The following is a 15,829-nucleotide window of genomic DNA, read 5'->3' as shown; positions in this document are numbered from 1 at the left end:
GAATTAAAAAGATTGGAGGGAGGAACCCCGACAGGGATGGGCCGTATTAATGTGGTAAAAATGGTAATAGTACCAAAAATCATATATAGATATCAAATGATCCCAATTAAACTCCCAGAGATTTTCTTTAAAATAATTAAGAAACTGATAACAAGATACATATGGAGGAATAAAAAACCAAGACTGTCATACGAACTGCTAAGTAGGAGGAAAGAAAGAGGGGGTTTAGGGCTCCCAGACTTTAAAAGATATTACAAAGCGGTAATATTGTCAAGAACCATAGATTGGATATTTAATAATAAAAAAAGCTCGGTGAGAATAGAGAATGAACTTAACGGAATAGATTTGGGAAGAATGATATGGGTGCCAACACAATATAGGGGTTTAAATGACAAATACATACACTTTGAATGTTTTAAAGATTTGGGATAACTTACACAGAAGTATGAAATGGACTTTTAATTCCACACTGATTCCACTAAAAAATACAGAGTTTTTCCCCCCAGGCAGAGAAGAAATAGGAGGGAAGTGGTTTAAAAAAGATAAGGTGCAATTGGCAGATATCTTGGTGGGAGATGAAATAGGAGCATTTGGTGAATTGAAAAAAAAAGAGGGAGAGATTTTCACTAAATTAGACGAATGGCGGTATTTCCAATTGAGGTGTTTTGTTAGAAGTCTGCCAAGACCTTTAAGGACAAGAGACAATTGGAACTTGTTCGAAAAGATATTGGGAACACAAGGTGATGGGAAACACGGGATTGCTAGAATTTATAAAATACTCACTGAACTAGACACAAACACGAAGCCAACATATATAACAAAATGGGAAATGGATATGGGAGTGGTGATAGATGAGGAAAAGCAGAGGAGAATGTATAGATTAACTCACGAAAATGTCTCTATGAGAGAAGTAGAGATGAACTATAAGTGTTTGACAAGATGACACATTTCACCAACAGTAGAAAATAAGATGTGTGGAGAGAGTACACCGTTGTGTTGGAGGGGATGTGGAGGGGATGTGGAGAAATAGGCACAATATACCATATATGGTGGGGATGCCCAAAAATCCAGATATTCTGGAAAACAATAATACACTTAATAAGAAAATTGACAGAAATAGACATAAATCTAGATCCAGAAGTATGCATCTTGCACATCACGGATATAACGGTAAATAAATATAAAAAATCAGGGATATGGTACTATATAAATGCTGCAAAAGCCCTGATACCCAAGTTCTGGCGGCGAATAGAGGCACCAAAGGAAGAGGACTGGATTGAAAGAGTCGAGCAGATTAAAAAGATGGAAAGGTTGTGCCATACCCAAGAAGATAAGATGGAGGCTTACTATGGGAAATGGGAGAACTGGGAAAAAGCTAGATTATATATGAGGTATAGGAAAGAATAAAGATAACAACAGAAAAATTCCACTTGCTGATATAAGAAGACGCAGAGAAAAGGTAGAATAGGTAGAGGGGATACGGGGTGGGGGGTGGAGGTGGGGGGGAAAGGTAGCATAGAGTATATAAAGTAGAAATGTTGGTTAATATAATACTATAGAATATATTTTTATATATATATATTTATATTGTGATGATGAAATGTAATTAAAATGGAAAATTAATAAATATTTAAATTATAAAAAAAAAATATATATTTGGGTTGTGGTCCCTTTAAGGGGGACTGGTGTACTCAGGGTTCTCACCCGTGTAGGGTGAGAGATTCCAGAAGAGTTTGATCATAGACTTAAAGTCTATTTGTGTTAATAATTGTCTATTTGGGATTCAGAATTTTGGAGGTTCTTATTCGGGTGAGAACGAAACTACACCCCTGAATACATGGGCTCTGGACCCGAATGGATTAAGATTACCTCCAGGAAGCAGCACTTAAAGCGGAGTTTGACCCAAAAAGGAAAGTTCCGCTTTAAGTCTTTGTCCCCCACTCCCCATTAGGATTGGCACCTTTGAGGAGTGGGGGGGGGGAGCGGGTACCGGAATTTGAATGGTAACTGCTCCCACTTCCTCTGTGATCGCCTAGGCGATCGGAAGCGTAAGTTGTCCTCCCTCCCTGTAGTCTTCTGGGACACGTGACAAGTCCCAGAAGCGCTTCTTGCTCATGCACAGTGGGCACCTGGCTGTGAAGCCGCAAGCTGTCACAGTCGGGTACCCACAATGAAGATGCCAGTGCCAGGGAGAAAAGACGGCCGGTGAAACCAGCAGTGGTGAGGACACCACTGGACCGAGGGACAGGTAAATGGCTGTATTTTAAAAGTCAGCAGCTACAGTTTTTGTAGCTGCTGACTTTTTTTTTTTTTTTTCAGGTGGAACTCCACTTTAAGACAGGTTGCTCCTAGTGCAGGGTGTGGAGTAGTGGGAGTTTGGGAGAGGAGACATCTCTCTGTGTGCTGAATGCTACAAGCTGCTAAATCAACAGAATCTAGACTTTCCCAACTTTTGGTAAATCCATTATGTGAAATTTGCATGTGTTAGGCCCCTTTTAGATGGGTCAGCGTGATCCGCCTTTGCTCAGCGGGGAATCTCTCCACTGATCTCCACTGAGCAGGTGGACGCAGACCCTGTGCACAGATTTCAATGGGACAGTTGGATGGAAGCAGACCACCTGTCCGTTTCCACCTGATTGTCATCTAATATGATCCGCTAGACAGATGGGGAACAGATCGCAATCCGCCTGATTTTGGCGTACAGGATTGGATTGGAAGCAGCAACCGATCCATTGAAGTCTATGGATGGACCAGGCAAACCCTATCGGTCCGCTCGAGTGTAATGCGCCTTATGCTTCATCTGTGCTGAAGATAAGTGGACTTTTGCTTATTGTTGCTGAAGCTAGGCGATTTATGTTTGCTGCTGGATGCTCTGTTTTTCGTTTGCCTTAATAAAGACTTAGGGGTTGATTTACTAAAGGCAAATAGACTGTGCACTTGGCAAAGTTCAGTTGCACTCTGCAAGAGCAGTTTCTCCAGAGCTTAGTGAATGAGGTAAAGCTTTACTTTGCAAAGAATACCCAATCACGTGCACAGGGGTGGACTGACAACTCATGGGGCCCCCGGGCAATAGGGGATCATGGGGCCCCTGTGTCCTTGCCCAAACTCAAAAAAGCCTATGAAAAAGGTACCAGGGGCATCTCATGGGGCCCCCTACTGACCCCGGGCCCTCGGGCAGTGCCTGAATTTCCAAATGGTCAGTCCGCCCCTGCATGTGTAAGAAAAATGAAAACAAAAAACAGCATTTATTCTTGAATGATTGGATGATGAAAGTCAGCAGAGTTTCTGCTCATTTACTAAGCTTTGGAGCAACTGCACTTGCAGAGGGCACAGCCTATTTTTCTTTAGTAAATCAACCTCTTTATGTTTATGAGAACAGGCTTTGTGTGTGATCCCGAAACACTATCACTGTCACTATACCCCTGAACTTTACACAGGCCACAAATATGCAGTGGTCCATACCATACATTATACATAGTTACATCGTTAGTCTGGCTGAAAAAAGACAAAAGTCCATCCAGTTCCACCATTAAAAAAAAAAAAAAAAGTTATAATCCTATACCCACAGTTGATCCAGAGGAAGGCAAAAACAGAATACAAACACAGAAAAAAAGAAAGCAAACGGATGACACTTACTAAAGTGTCACCGGTTGTTGCATACTAGAGAGCAAGTGACTAATTCTGTCCACTTACAAATCCGTAGGAGTCAAAGCAAAGGATACATAAGCATTTAAAAAACACTTATGTAGCTGGGTGCACAATGTAGAAGCTATGACACTAAACATTATTGGGGCTGCCATCACACCAGAGTCTTGAAAAAGCAATTGTATTTGTGCATAATATGAGAAAACTCAAGTAGGCCAACACTGTAGATATAAAACAATAATTAGGAACAGGTATCAGCAAACTGTAACCAATGATCGTATATCTTATTGTATTTATTAGGACACCCCTGACTAGCATATATAAATTTCTCAAGATGTAAAGAACTATTGTTGCAGGTGTGGTAGGGAGAGCCTGGATCCATTGGCATGCCAATAATTTTCTAGCACTAAATAGAGTCTCATGAAGAAATAGAAGCAGATATTTATCAGCATCAGGGTAGAGAAATAAGCCCAACAGGCACTATTTAGGGTCCAGGAATAGGGGAAATCCCATGTGGTCATGTAAATATCTCAATTGTAGATTTACCCTTACTTTGAAGAGATTCTACTCACTTCCTGTTGTGGGATGAAAGACAATATTCCCTAGTAGGACACAGGCACCAAATATAAACCTGAAAGGATTATTATCCATTACCTACTCTATACAAAACAAAACAAAGAAAGGATAAAGGTTTTGTCTTTAGATATGTAGTTTAGTGTACAGGGGGCGTTCAAGTCAAATCGGGACTTTTGAGTTTATATAATAAAAGAACAAATTCAAGGAGTGGAAACTGCATTTATTTTTCAACATACTCCCCTGTTACATTCATACACTTATCCCAGCGTTTAACCCATGCCTGGAAAGCTTCGGCATAGAAAGATTTGTCAGTATACGTGAACCATCCTAGGACAATCTGCTTCACTTCGTCATCATTGTGTTCATCGTTCCTACAGAAAGTCGTCTCTTGTGCAATTTCACGACAGATTATGCAGTGATTATCCAGGATCAGGCATTCCATGCACTGAATGTTCATAGGAATGACTGCTGTGGGCTGGGAACCACCACGGCCGGGATCATCACTGACAGACGTACGGCCATCTTTGAAATGTTTCCACCATTCAAATGTCTTACTGCGGCTGAGCGTCTCATTACCGTACTGTCTTCTGTAGATATTCACGGGTTTTATGCCTTTGTTCACAAGAAGCCTCATCATCACATGCTGTCCCATGTACACACTAACACTGTTGTCTGCCATCTTGATTAATGGTCTCTGGACTGGTGCACAACATGTGCACTGCCTATCAGTGATAGGACACACTTGCTACTCACTACTGTGTGTAGTACCATCACGCTAGCATCTCTTCTTATACCTGTAAAATTAAAAGTCCCAGTTTGACTTGAACACTCCTCGTATAAATCCTCTGAAATCGATTTGAGGGGGATAGTTTTTGGTGAATAATACTTGTAGGAAAGGTGTATGCTAAATGGCCAAGTAAGGAATATACTTGTTGCGCATTTGAATTGAAATGGACTGTAGCACTGGGTGACTGGTTTTCACCAGTAGAAGATGCCCTGCAGAGGGTGATGCAACAACAGATTTAGGCAAGCAAAGGGCATTAAGGAATTACTAGGGATGGAAGACAAGGAAAATCTCCCATATAGAAGACGAGTTCCTTGACAGATATTTATTGAACACCTAATTGAAATAGTCTGATAAGACTGTTTAACCTCCCTGGCGGTATTCCTGAGTGTAGCTCGGGGTAAAGTTTCAGTACCACAAGCGGTAACCCCGAGCTACACTCGGGCTTACCATGCGGCGCTGCTCCACGATCCCTCGATCACTTACCTTGTCCTGTGCTCCCGTGATGTCCCTCCTGCAGTGTCCCCTGTAATGTAATCCGGCGGATGCCGGCATCTGTCATCTGGGTTCCATCCTCTGCGAGCGTCGGGACGTACGGGGACGTAACCGGCGGGAAATTTGAAAATGACAACAAGTGACATTCACTAAAATCACATAGTAAAACATTACTGTATCAAGCCATTTCACATATATTATGTCCCGAGTGCTTTGTCCTGTGCCCTGCCTGCATTTTTACTGTTCTTATTGCCTGGAAACTGAGAAACATCCATGGCGTCCAAAAAGCGTCACTTTAGGTCAAAAGCGGTTTTAGACCAGTTAGAGAACAGCGATAGTAAATTAGAACCACTTGCAGAATTGAGTGATAATGATTCGTGGGGAAATTCGTCATCAGACACTGAAAATGATTTTGCGACTTTGCTCAGTGATGTGCGAACTTGGCGCTATATTTCAAATTTCAGTGTTTTTGGTTTGATTATAATATTGAATTAAATTTATTATTATTATATTATTATTTTTTATGATTATTTACTAAATTATAATTTATGATTTTGTGTTTCAAATTTTATCCTACCCAGGATGACTAGACTCTTTTTCCGACAGATTTCAGTGAGTTATTCCTAAAAATTACAGGCCTACAATAAAAAAAAATACACATTTCCATGCAAAAAAATGTACCGCTTTGAGCACAGAAATATGGACATAATCAGACCGCTAGGGAGGTTAAGAATGACAATCAAACACTTAGAATATTGTTTAGGAATGCCAAAATACTTTTTTCATTATAATTTCTATTAGCTGTTTTTCTGTTGCTATACTGTAGTACTCTATGATGGGTTTTTCATACAATCTTCTTCCTGCAGAGGCTGGTTATTTCATGTCCTTTAACACCCATGGAGGAAGTGTTGGAAAAACTGCTGTGCTGGAGTCCAGGATCCTTTACCCCAAGAGGACAGAGCAGTGTCTGCAGTTCTTCTATAAGATGGATGGCAGCCTGAAGGACAAACTCACCATCTGGCTTCGCCTTGATGATGGCACTGGGACTGTGAGAAGGATGAGGAAAATTAACACAATTTATGGTATGTATTTTAACAAGCATTATTTTCAGCCAAGAGGAGCAAAGTGGGATCTAGGAAGGGTATAGGAAGCCAATTGTAGGGTGAGGTGTTATTGGTTTGGTCATTGCTACCTCATGCATTAGGACATTCCAGAGTTCTCAGTATAAATAATCCTTCCATATTCTGATGGAAAAAAAACATAATTTCTTCATACACAACTGATGTCTAAGCAGCTAAAAATCAGAAATATCCCTAACTGGAACACAGACAGCTGTAAAAAATATTTTAAAAAGAGTGAGGACAGAATAGAACCACTCTTAGGTTCCACAGTCTTGATGTGAAATACTCACAAAGTTTCTGGTAGCCAGTTCCCATGTAAAGCTGGCCTAGGAAGCCAAGGTAGATCAGATGCATACACATTTTTAGTCAATGGGAAGATGAAATATTTACAGTATTAAAAAATAATGGTAATAATATATTAACTTTCAAGTTGGCATTGCAAGCAGGCTTGTTCGGTTTAGCCAAACACAATAATGCTGTGCAAGTGCATTTCAGTTTTCATATTAAGATTTCAGTAGAGAACAGTAAAACGTTTTTGTCCACTTGCTCCAAGTTAACAGGCCTTGTTCTTTGCCTTTAAACCCCTCCCCCCAAGGTTAGCACCATAAATAGTTGTGTTAGAGAGGACTATAAAGTTGGGTCTTTTTATTTAAGTAGATCTAATATTATATTTTTTGGTTAGGTATGTCCCCTGTTACAAATTACATGTAATACTTTGTCCCATGTTGTTAAGTGCTTTCTAACCGTAGTGAAGTCCGACTTGCCCCACCTCCCCTCCTGCCGTTGAAGATCTGAAAACATATTTAGAGGGTGGGCTTTTTGAACGTATTTAGAGTAGTTCACTTTATTTCATCCAGTTTTCTTTGTCTTTTTTTGTGGGATCTCTGTCTAATTTAAAATTGTGCACTGTCATTTTAAAGGAAAGTTCACGTCAAAATAAATAAATAAATGTACATTTACTTTTTTTTTGATAGGAGCCCGGAAAGCAGTGCACCCGCGATCAGCAAATTGAGGGTGCCATGCATAGGTCTCCTACAGACCGTCAGTGTAAGCTGTCTGGGGCAGGAAGAATCAATGAACTACCAGAGTGTTCAACAGTGTCTTGGTAGTTCATTGAGAACTACATGCCGACACTAGCTACAAAGGCTGTTGGAACTTGTAGTTTTCACATTCACAGAACTCTGCATCTTTTTTAAATTGTGACAGCGAGCTGAGGGAGAAAATTCCTCACTCGCTGTCACAATGAGGGATCAGGGGGGTGTGGGGGCCGGTGCTACAGTAACATATTACATGTTACACCCTGAAAATGTTACAAAAGATGAACCTTTGAACTTTTTTTTTTCACTGAATGTTTTTTTTCTTTCTCCAGAAAAAAAAAAAGAAAAGTAATAATGCTAATTAGGGGCCATTTTTGGTGCAGGTCCAGCTTAGTTGGAAGGACTTTATGTAATGCACAGATGCTTTTCACAGCCCTTATGAAAATAATGAATTTCACCATAATATCCCTATATTCGCTGACATTTTGGGGAAATTAAGGTGGTTGTCAAAGTTCAAGGTTTTTTACCTTCATGCATTCATGTCCCTCATAATACTTTCTTGAGCCCACTCTTGATCGAGCGATTGTGCATGAGAGCAGCAGCTCTAAAGGGACTCTTCTTCCTCATTGGCTGAGATAGCAGCAGGAGCCATTGGCTCCTGCTACTATCAATCACAGCTAGTGAGCCAATGAGGAGAGAACGGGGGTGGGACCGAGCTACGCTAGTGTCTAAATGGACGCATAGAGCAGTGGCTCAGGAGTGAGCCTGCTCAGGTGTCCCCATAGCAAGCTGCTTGCTATGAGGTCACTCAGCAGGAGGGAGAGAACAGGAGCTCCAGCAGGGGGCCGGAGAATAGGAGAACGGAGAATAGGATCGAAGCTGCTCTGTGCAAAACCACTGCACAGAGCAGGTCAGTAGGACATGTTTGTTATAAAAAAAAAAATCTGCCTTTAATATCACTTTAAATCTCTCGCAGTCTGTCTCTCTATGAGACTTCACATACAGTATAGTCACCACGTATGGCTTTTTTTTCTCTGAGTATTCGCATATAGCCATATAAAATATAGACATGTAGTGTACTGTTGTCCTCCTGATCAGCAGGAGATCATATTATACCCTCTTTACAGCAAAGACATAAAGAACTGCAGAAGACTTGCAGTTAGCAGAGTTTTCTGCTCCATCTGCTAGCTGGATTCTGTTATATAGTATATTCATAAGCAATATGTTATATTTGCCTGACTAAAAATAAATGATCCTTGAACAAAATAAAAATCATGTATACAAAGACACTATACTTTTCTTTAACCTGATCCAAACCTTCTTTGTATTATTTTGTACAGCCGACAATGACCATGACTGGAAACTCGCCCATGTGACACTAAACGCCGATAAAAAGTTCCGTTACGTTTTCCAAGGTATTCAGGGAGATTCCACAACAACCAGAGGTGGCATTGTCCTTGATGACATCACTTTGTCCGAACTGCCCTGCCCCAATGGTGTCTGGACCATCCGCAACTTCAGCCAGATCCTTGCTAGTACTGTTAAAGGAGAGCGTGTTGTCAGCCGTTGTTTCTATTCCCCTGAAGGCTATGGTTATGGTGTGGGTTTATATCCTCATGGACAAAGTGCATCCACTTACACTGGTTACACTGGTATATCTTTCCACCTGTGCAGTGGGGAGGATGATGCTGCATTGGAATGGCCTGTATTGAACCACCAGATTATTATAACAGTGTTTGACCAGGATCCAGACGCTCGTCTAAGGATGTCTTCTAGCAGAAGCTATACCACATCCACTGATCAGGTCATTGCACGTAAGTATCGTAACTGGCATAAACACATGTAAAATATGGTATTTTCCAGCTATCTGTATTTAAAGTGAGAGTCCTCTTCTCAAGTTTAAATATTGTCGGTCAAATAAGAAGGGAGAACACAAGACAGGACTGAGAGAAGCCACACTGTTCTGTGCAATGATGGTATATGTCCCTATGGAAATATAGGAGAAAGATGACATATTAAGAGGGAGGTGTGGAAAGCCTATGACCTTTGAGATGTTCAGCCAGCAGAGCTGAAACCAAGGAGAGAGAGAGAGAGACAATATAGAACAGGATTTCTCAACTAGGGTTCCTCCAGAGGTTGCTACGGATTCCTTGAGCAAGGAGCAATTTCTCCCTCTCAGGTAAGTTCCCAATGACACCATTGATTTTATTTGTTTTCTGTAAAGGGGTACTTCTTCTCAATGACCACAAGTGTAAGGAGCATTCTTTCAGCTGGCCATCACACTAATGTATCATGAGTTGTAGATATAGCCATTTTTAGCAGGGGTTCCCTGAGACTGTAAAGTTATTTCAAGGGTTCCTCTGTATTGAAAAAGTTGACAAAGGCTGATAGAGAGTATGGCTTCTGCACTTAACCTGCACAGCAGCTGGCAGGCTTCTGGATAAGCCTCAAAACACTTAAGGGCCTAATTATAAAGCAATTCATCTGACATTCACTAAACATTCACTGCAGGTGACTCTTTCTGGTGGATCTGTTTTAAATGGTAGTAATTGATTCACCACCAGTAAACAATTGGTAAAAGTCACTTTCACTGCTTTAAATATGCCTCACATGCATTATTTTGCTACTTGCTACATCAAAGTGTTTGCACTAGGTGCATTTAGTTCTGCTTTAGGTTTTTAAGTTGTCCACAACCAGTTTTTTTGCATTTTCAGCATAAAACCAAAAACACACAAAGAAAAATCCTACCTACTCTGGCACTTACTATACAGTTTAAGTCCCTCTCTTACTGGGAAACCTTGTGTCTAGCTTCACAAAGCTGTGCTCTTTCAGGGCTGCCATCACATAGTGGTTGATTTACTAAAGGCAAATAGGCTGTGCACTGCAAGATGTGAGAAGAACATGCAAGGAAATTAAAAAAACAGCATTTTTGCTTGCACACGATTAGATGAAAGAAATCAGCAGAGCTTCGCCTCATTCCAGAGCTTCCCCTCAGATATAAAGCAGGTGCACTTGCAGTGCAGTCTGTTTACCCTTAGTAAATGAACCCCATAGTCTTTCTCTGTAGGTACGCATTTCCTGAATTCCCCCCCAAGAAACACAGTCTACAAAGGTGGTTGCTTCCTCTGTAAAGGATAACCACACTATCAACATAATTAGGCATAGCTAGACCAACTTTTCAGAAAATACAATACTTTTTAAATCACATTTAGGTATATAAACTATTTATTGTAGGGTGGCATGATGGCACTCAACTAAGATTTACTAAGAAAGCCCAGCACTGCCTGCAGACTTTTTGAAACACTGTGCTAAGTCCTTAGTTAAGATATGACCTTCTCTGCTAGGAAAGGAGGAGAGGTGTCACTCCTATGAGTGGTTGTTTGAACCAGAATGCATCCATGTGGCATTGATGGCATGCATTTTAGACATGATGTTCTTTAAAGACTCAGTTTGAATTGGTGTCAAGACACCCAAAATGCAGCATGCTGAACCATTTTCCAAAGCACTTCTACGCAACATATTGGAAATAATCCACTCTATTGAAAACAATGGGTGGTCTCATATCTATGCTTTTTACTTTTAAGTGGAATACGCAGCAAAATGGTCTACTGGACATCTGCTGTTAAGAAACCCTGAATCATTAAGGCCTTCTTTTAACACAGTAGCTGTATGAAGCAAACTTCAGAATGCCTAGAGTTTAGAACAACCAGGGTTCTATGAAACCCTCAGGTTCCTCCAAAGGTTGCTAAGGGGTTTCTTGAGCTATGGCTAATTTGACCTCCAATCTGATGATGCATTCATAGATCCAGGTCCATCACCACTTGGCAGAGCCAGTAGCATGACATCAGTGATCTTTAAAGCTGTCTGTAATGGTGAAATCATAATCGCCACTGTGTGGGCAAATTCTTCCCACTGGTCACCAATGTAAGAGGCATTTTCCTATATATCCTCAATTGACTAATCTTAGAAAGGGAAAAGATGTGAAAATTATTTTAAGGTGTTCCTTTGGGGTAAAAACGTTGAGACAGGCTGGTTTAGAGTGTTCATAGAGGAACATACACTTTAAAGAAACCTTTTTTTTCTACTGTCTGGAGCAGTCATTTACTTTTTAATTTGGTCCTGAATAAAACATTCCTAGAATTTGAAGCAAGATGTTTGTATTGTGGGCAGTGGAGAACATGAGCACCACATCAGAGAACACACAAATCGAGTACAGATCGTGCCCTATTGAAAGCTGAACCCAGGATCCCATTGCAAGAATGCAACAGTGCTATCTACATTCACATAACTTGTGTTATATTTTAACAGCTCAGAATATATCTCGCTGGGAAAGACCCTCTAAAACTGGCACCTGGGATCCCAATTGTAACTGCTATCGGACTACGGATTTTGGGTGGTACACCTTCATAACCCACTCCAGTCTACAGCGCAGGAGCTTCCTGAAAAATGATGATCTTATCCTGTTTGTGGAATTCGTTGGTAAGTTATGGCCATAGTTTAATGGCTTTAAGATATGCACCAATCAGCCATAACTTTATGACAACCCACCTAATATTGAGTAGGTCCCTCTTTTTCTGCCAGAACTGCCCTGGCTCCTTGAGGCATGAACTCCACAAGACCTCTGAAGGTATACTGTGGTATCTGACACGAAGCCATCAGTAGCGGATAATTTAAGTCCTGTAAATTGTGAGGTGGAGTCTCCTTGGATTGGACTTATTTTTTCAGCACATCCCACAGATGCTCAATTGGATTGAGATCTGGAGAATTTGGAGTTTGAGTCAACACCTCAAACTCATTATTATGTTCCTCAAACCATTCTTGAATCATTTTTGCAGTGTGGCAGGGTGCATTAGTCTGCTGAAAGAGGCCACTGCCATCAGGGAATACCATTTCTATTAAGTGGTGTACTTTGTCAGCAACAATGTTTAGGTAGATGGTACATGTCAAATAACAGCCAGATGAATGGCAGGACCCACAGTCTCCCAGAAGAACATTGATCAAAGCATCACACTGTCTCTGTCGGCTTGACTTCTTCTCATACTGTATTCTGGTATCATCTCTTCCCCAGGTAAGCAACACACACACACCTGGCCATCCACATGATATAAAAGAAAATGTGATTCATCAGACCAGGCCACCATCTTCTATTTCTCTGTGATTCAGGTCTGATGCTCTTGCGGCCATTGTAAGCACTTTTGGCTGTAGACACGGGTATGCATGGGCACCCTGACTGGTCTGCAGCCTCACAGCCCCATACACAACAAACTGCAATGCCCAATTTTTCTGCTTTCAACACAACTTCAGGGACAACATGTTTACTTGGTGTCTAACAGAGTGAAGGAAATAAGTATTTGATCCCCTGCTGATTTTGATTGTTTGATTGCTCCTGTGGACAGGTGTCTTTTATACAGGTAACAAAATTAGATTAGCAGCACTCCCTTTAAGAGACTGCTTCTAATCTCAGCTTGTTACCTGTATGAAAGACACCTGGTAGCCAGAAATCCTGCTGAATGATAGGGGATCAAATACTTATTTCCCTCATGAACATGCAAATCAGAGCATAATTTGTTAGATATGTATTTCTTTTGGATTTTTTGTTGCTGTTCTGTCTCTCAGTGTTACAATACACCTACCATTCGATTTTTAGACTGATCATTTCTTTGTGAGTGGGCAAACATTCAAAATCAGCAGGGGATCAAATACTTATTCCCTTCACTGTATATCCCACCCACTTTCAGACTCTCAGATGCCATTGTAACAAAATAACTGATGTTATTCCCTTAAGCTATCTGTGGTCATAAAGTTATGGCTGATTGCATATTATTGCCTGTGACTAATCTTGGAAATACTGTAATACATCTTTTTCTCATCATTTTCTTGCACTCACACATTGCACTGGCAGCACTGAGTAACAGCCACACTCCTCATCACATGTGTCCTCACATAAACTTGTATTGTACAGGAAGAGAGGGGGTGTGTCTGACCAAGTCTGTTACTGAGTACTGATTACTGAGGGCACTGGGTCCATCTCTAGTGCATTTTGCACTGCAGTTATATTTTGACGTCCTGCTGTAACAGGAAAGTGGAGGTAAGCACATTAAAATAGAGGTTGTAAGTATAAGATGTTTCCGACTGCATATCTCTTTCTGAGACTTCAATTGGTCTTTAAGCTTCACAACTTCCTGCATCCCCAGTCTACTCATTTAACAGTGAATAAGCAATACAGTGTGTGTCCAAATAAAATTCGGGTGACACAGGAAAATACTGAAAATATTGGATATGTTTGTATCTATACTGTATATTTAATGGGTTAAGTCTGCAATTACTGCAAAATTATTTGCACAGGATACTACTGGCAGAAAGATTCTTTGTAAAGCGTTGCCTGTACAGAGGCTGCCAGGGCAGCATAATGGCTAAATAGCATTTCTGCCTGGCAGTACTAGGGTCGTTGGTTTGAATCCCAGCCATGGCACCTCCTGCCTGGAGTTTGCATGTTCTCCCTGTGCCTGCGTGGGTTTCCTCCGGGTACTCAGGTTTCCTCCCACACTTCAAAGACATGCTGGAAGGTGAATTAGAGCCTGTCTAAATTGTCCCTAGTATGTGTATGTATGAATGTAAATTAGGGACCTTAGCTTATAGGCCCCATCAGGGTTAGGGACTGATGTGAATGTATAATATATATGTAAAGCGCTGCGTAAATTGACAGCGCTATATAAGTGCCTGAAATAAATAAATACACTGTATGCATGTAATGTTTGTGCTACATTTACGTACATACGGTATACAGCATAAATTACCCATACTGGCCATTGTTACTGTTCAGGGCCCACATGTAAATATCAATACCACCACAGCGGAATACCCACCATTGAAGTTTACATGTCAGAACTGACTGAATCATTCATGTAGCTGCGGTGCATTCACAGAATGACCAACCGTATCTGCATTATTGAAAGCCGAGGTCATTCAGTGCATGTGTCGCTGCCCCATGAATTCAGTACCGCCATGTAAATATCAATGTGCAATCAGCGGCAGCGGCACCACTGCTTACACATTATTGAAGCAGCGGCAGTAGCCTAAAGGGTCCACATACTGTATGTTGTAGGGTGTCCACATGTAAATGTTAGCACAAATATTTACATGCAAACAACATAGTATATAAAACAAAATCTGACCCTGAACAGAGCTTTCTTCTGATGACAGTATGTGAATGGGCCTACAGTCTTTTATACTGCTGCATAAAGATGCATATAAAACTATACCTATCTATCTAAAGGAAGGGGGAGGTGGTACAAAAGGTAATAGCTGTAGGCGATGATCTGATAAAGGTGGCTGAAGTACAGTTCTTAGGTGGAGGTGGGGTAGGCTTCCCTAAATAAATGAGTTTTCAAAGATCACCTAAAGGCAGACAGTGTGGGGGCTGACCAGACATGCTGTGGTAGGGAGTTCCAGAGGATGGGAGAGGCTCTGGAGAAGTCCTGGAGGTGAGTGGGAGGAGGTGATGAGGGAGCTAGAGAGGAAAATGTCTTGGGAGGAGCAGAGTGGGCAATTTGGGCGATATCTGCAGATGAGGTTGGCGATGTAGCTAGGGGCAGTGCTGTGGATGGCTTTGTATGTTGTGGTTAGTATTTTGAATTTTATATGTTGGGTTAGTGGAAGCCAGTGGAGGGATTGGCAGAGAGGGGCATCAGTTGCTGATTGGTTGGTAAGGTGTATGAGTCTAGCAGCAGCATTCATAATAGACTGAAGGGGGGATAACCTGTGTAACAGTAGACCAGTGAGGAGGGAGTTGCAGTAAACGTTAATAATGAAGCCAGTCTTGTAAAGTAGAATGGTATTCTTCCTGCTTTTTAGATTTGACGCATCTAATAAAGACTGAAGTTCCCATTCGGCAGGCTGTCCAGAAATATGAAGAAGAGGAAGTGTATTATAGGAAGAAGCGATCTCTGGAGAGCCAAGCAGAATCCATAGATTATGGTGCCCAACCAATTGAAATGTGTGGTGAAAACCCTTGCCTGAACGGTGGAGCATGCGTGATTGAGAATGGAAAAGCAAGCTGCAGGTACAGTACATGCCTATCTTACTGTTAGCCAAGAAAATTTTGTCATGTTATGTTTGGGCTCAACCTGTGCTAACCTTGATAATATTCACACCTGTTTAATTTATAGGGG

At 41.1% G+C, this 15,829-nt stretch overlaps 1 protein-coding gene across 1 annotated transcript in view; it reads left to right on the top strand.

Annotated features, from left to right (window-relative positions):
- Window positions 1-15,829, top strand: part of LOC149455749 (meprin A subunit alpha-like) — a 51,569-nt gene that overhangs the window by 33,488 nt on the left and 2,252 nt on the right. The window contains exons 10-13 of the mRNA XM_089685894.1: window positions 6,367-6,582; window positions 8,999-9,472; window positions 11,967-12,137; window positions 15,513-15,720. Coding sequence (XP_089542020.1) covers window positions 6,367-6,582; window positions 8,999-9,472; window positions 11,967-12,137; window positions 15,513-15,720 — 1,069 coding nt within the window. The remainder of the gene's footprint in view (window positions 1-6,366; window positions 6,583-8,998; window positions 9,473-11,966; window positions 12,138-15,512; window positions 15,721-15,829) is intronic.

This window comes from Staurois parvus, unplaced genomic scaffold (genome assembly GCF_062004578.1).
Source record: "Staurois parvus isolate SC_StPar_1 unplaced genomic scaffold, SC_StPar_1.0 ptg000388l, whole genome shotgun sequence".
Taxonomy (NCBI): Eukaryota; Metazoa; Chordata; class Amphibia; order Anura; family Ranidae; genus Staurois; species Staurois parvus.
The sequence above is the reverse complement of the archived record's forward strand: the minus strand, read 5'-3'. Positions and strand labels throughout refer to the sequence as shown.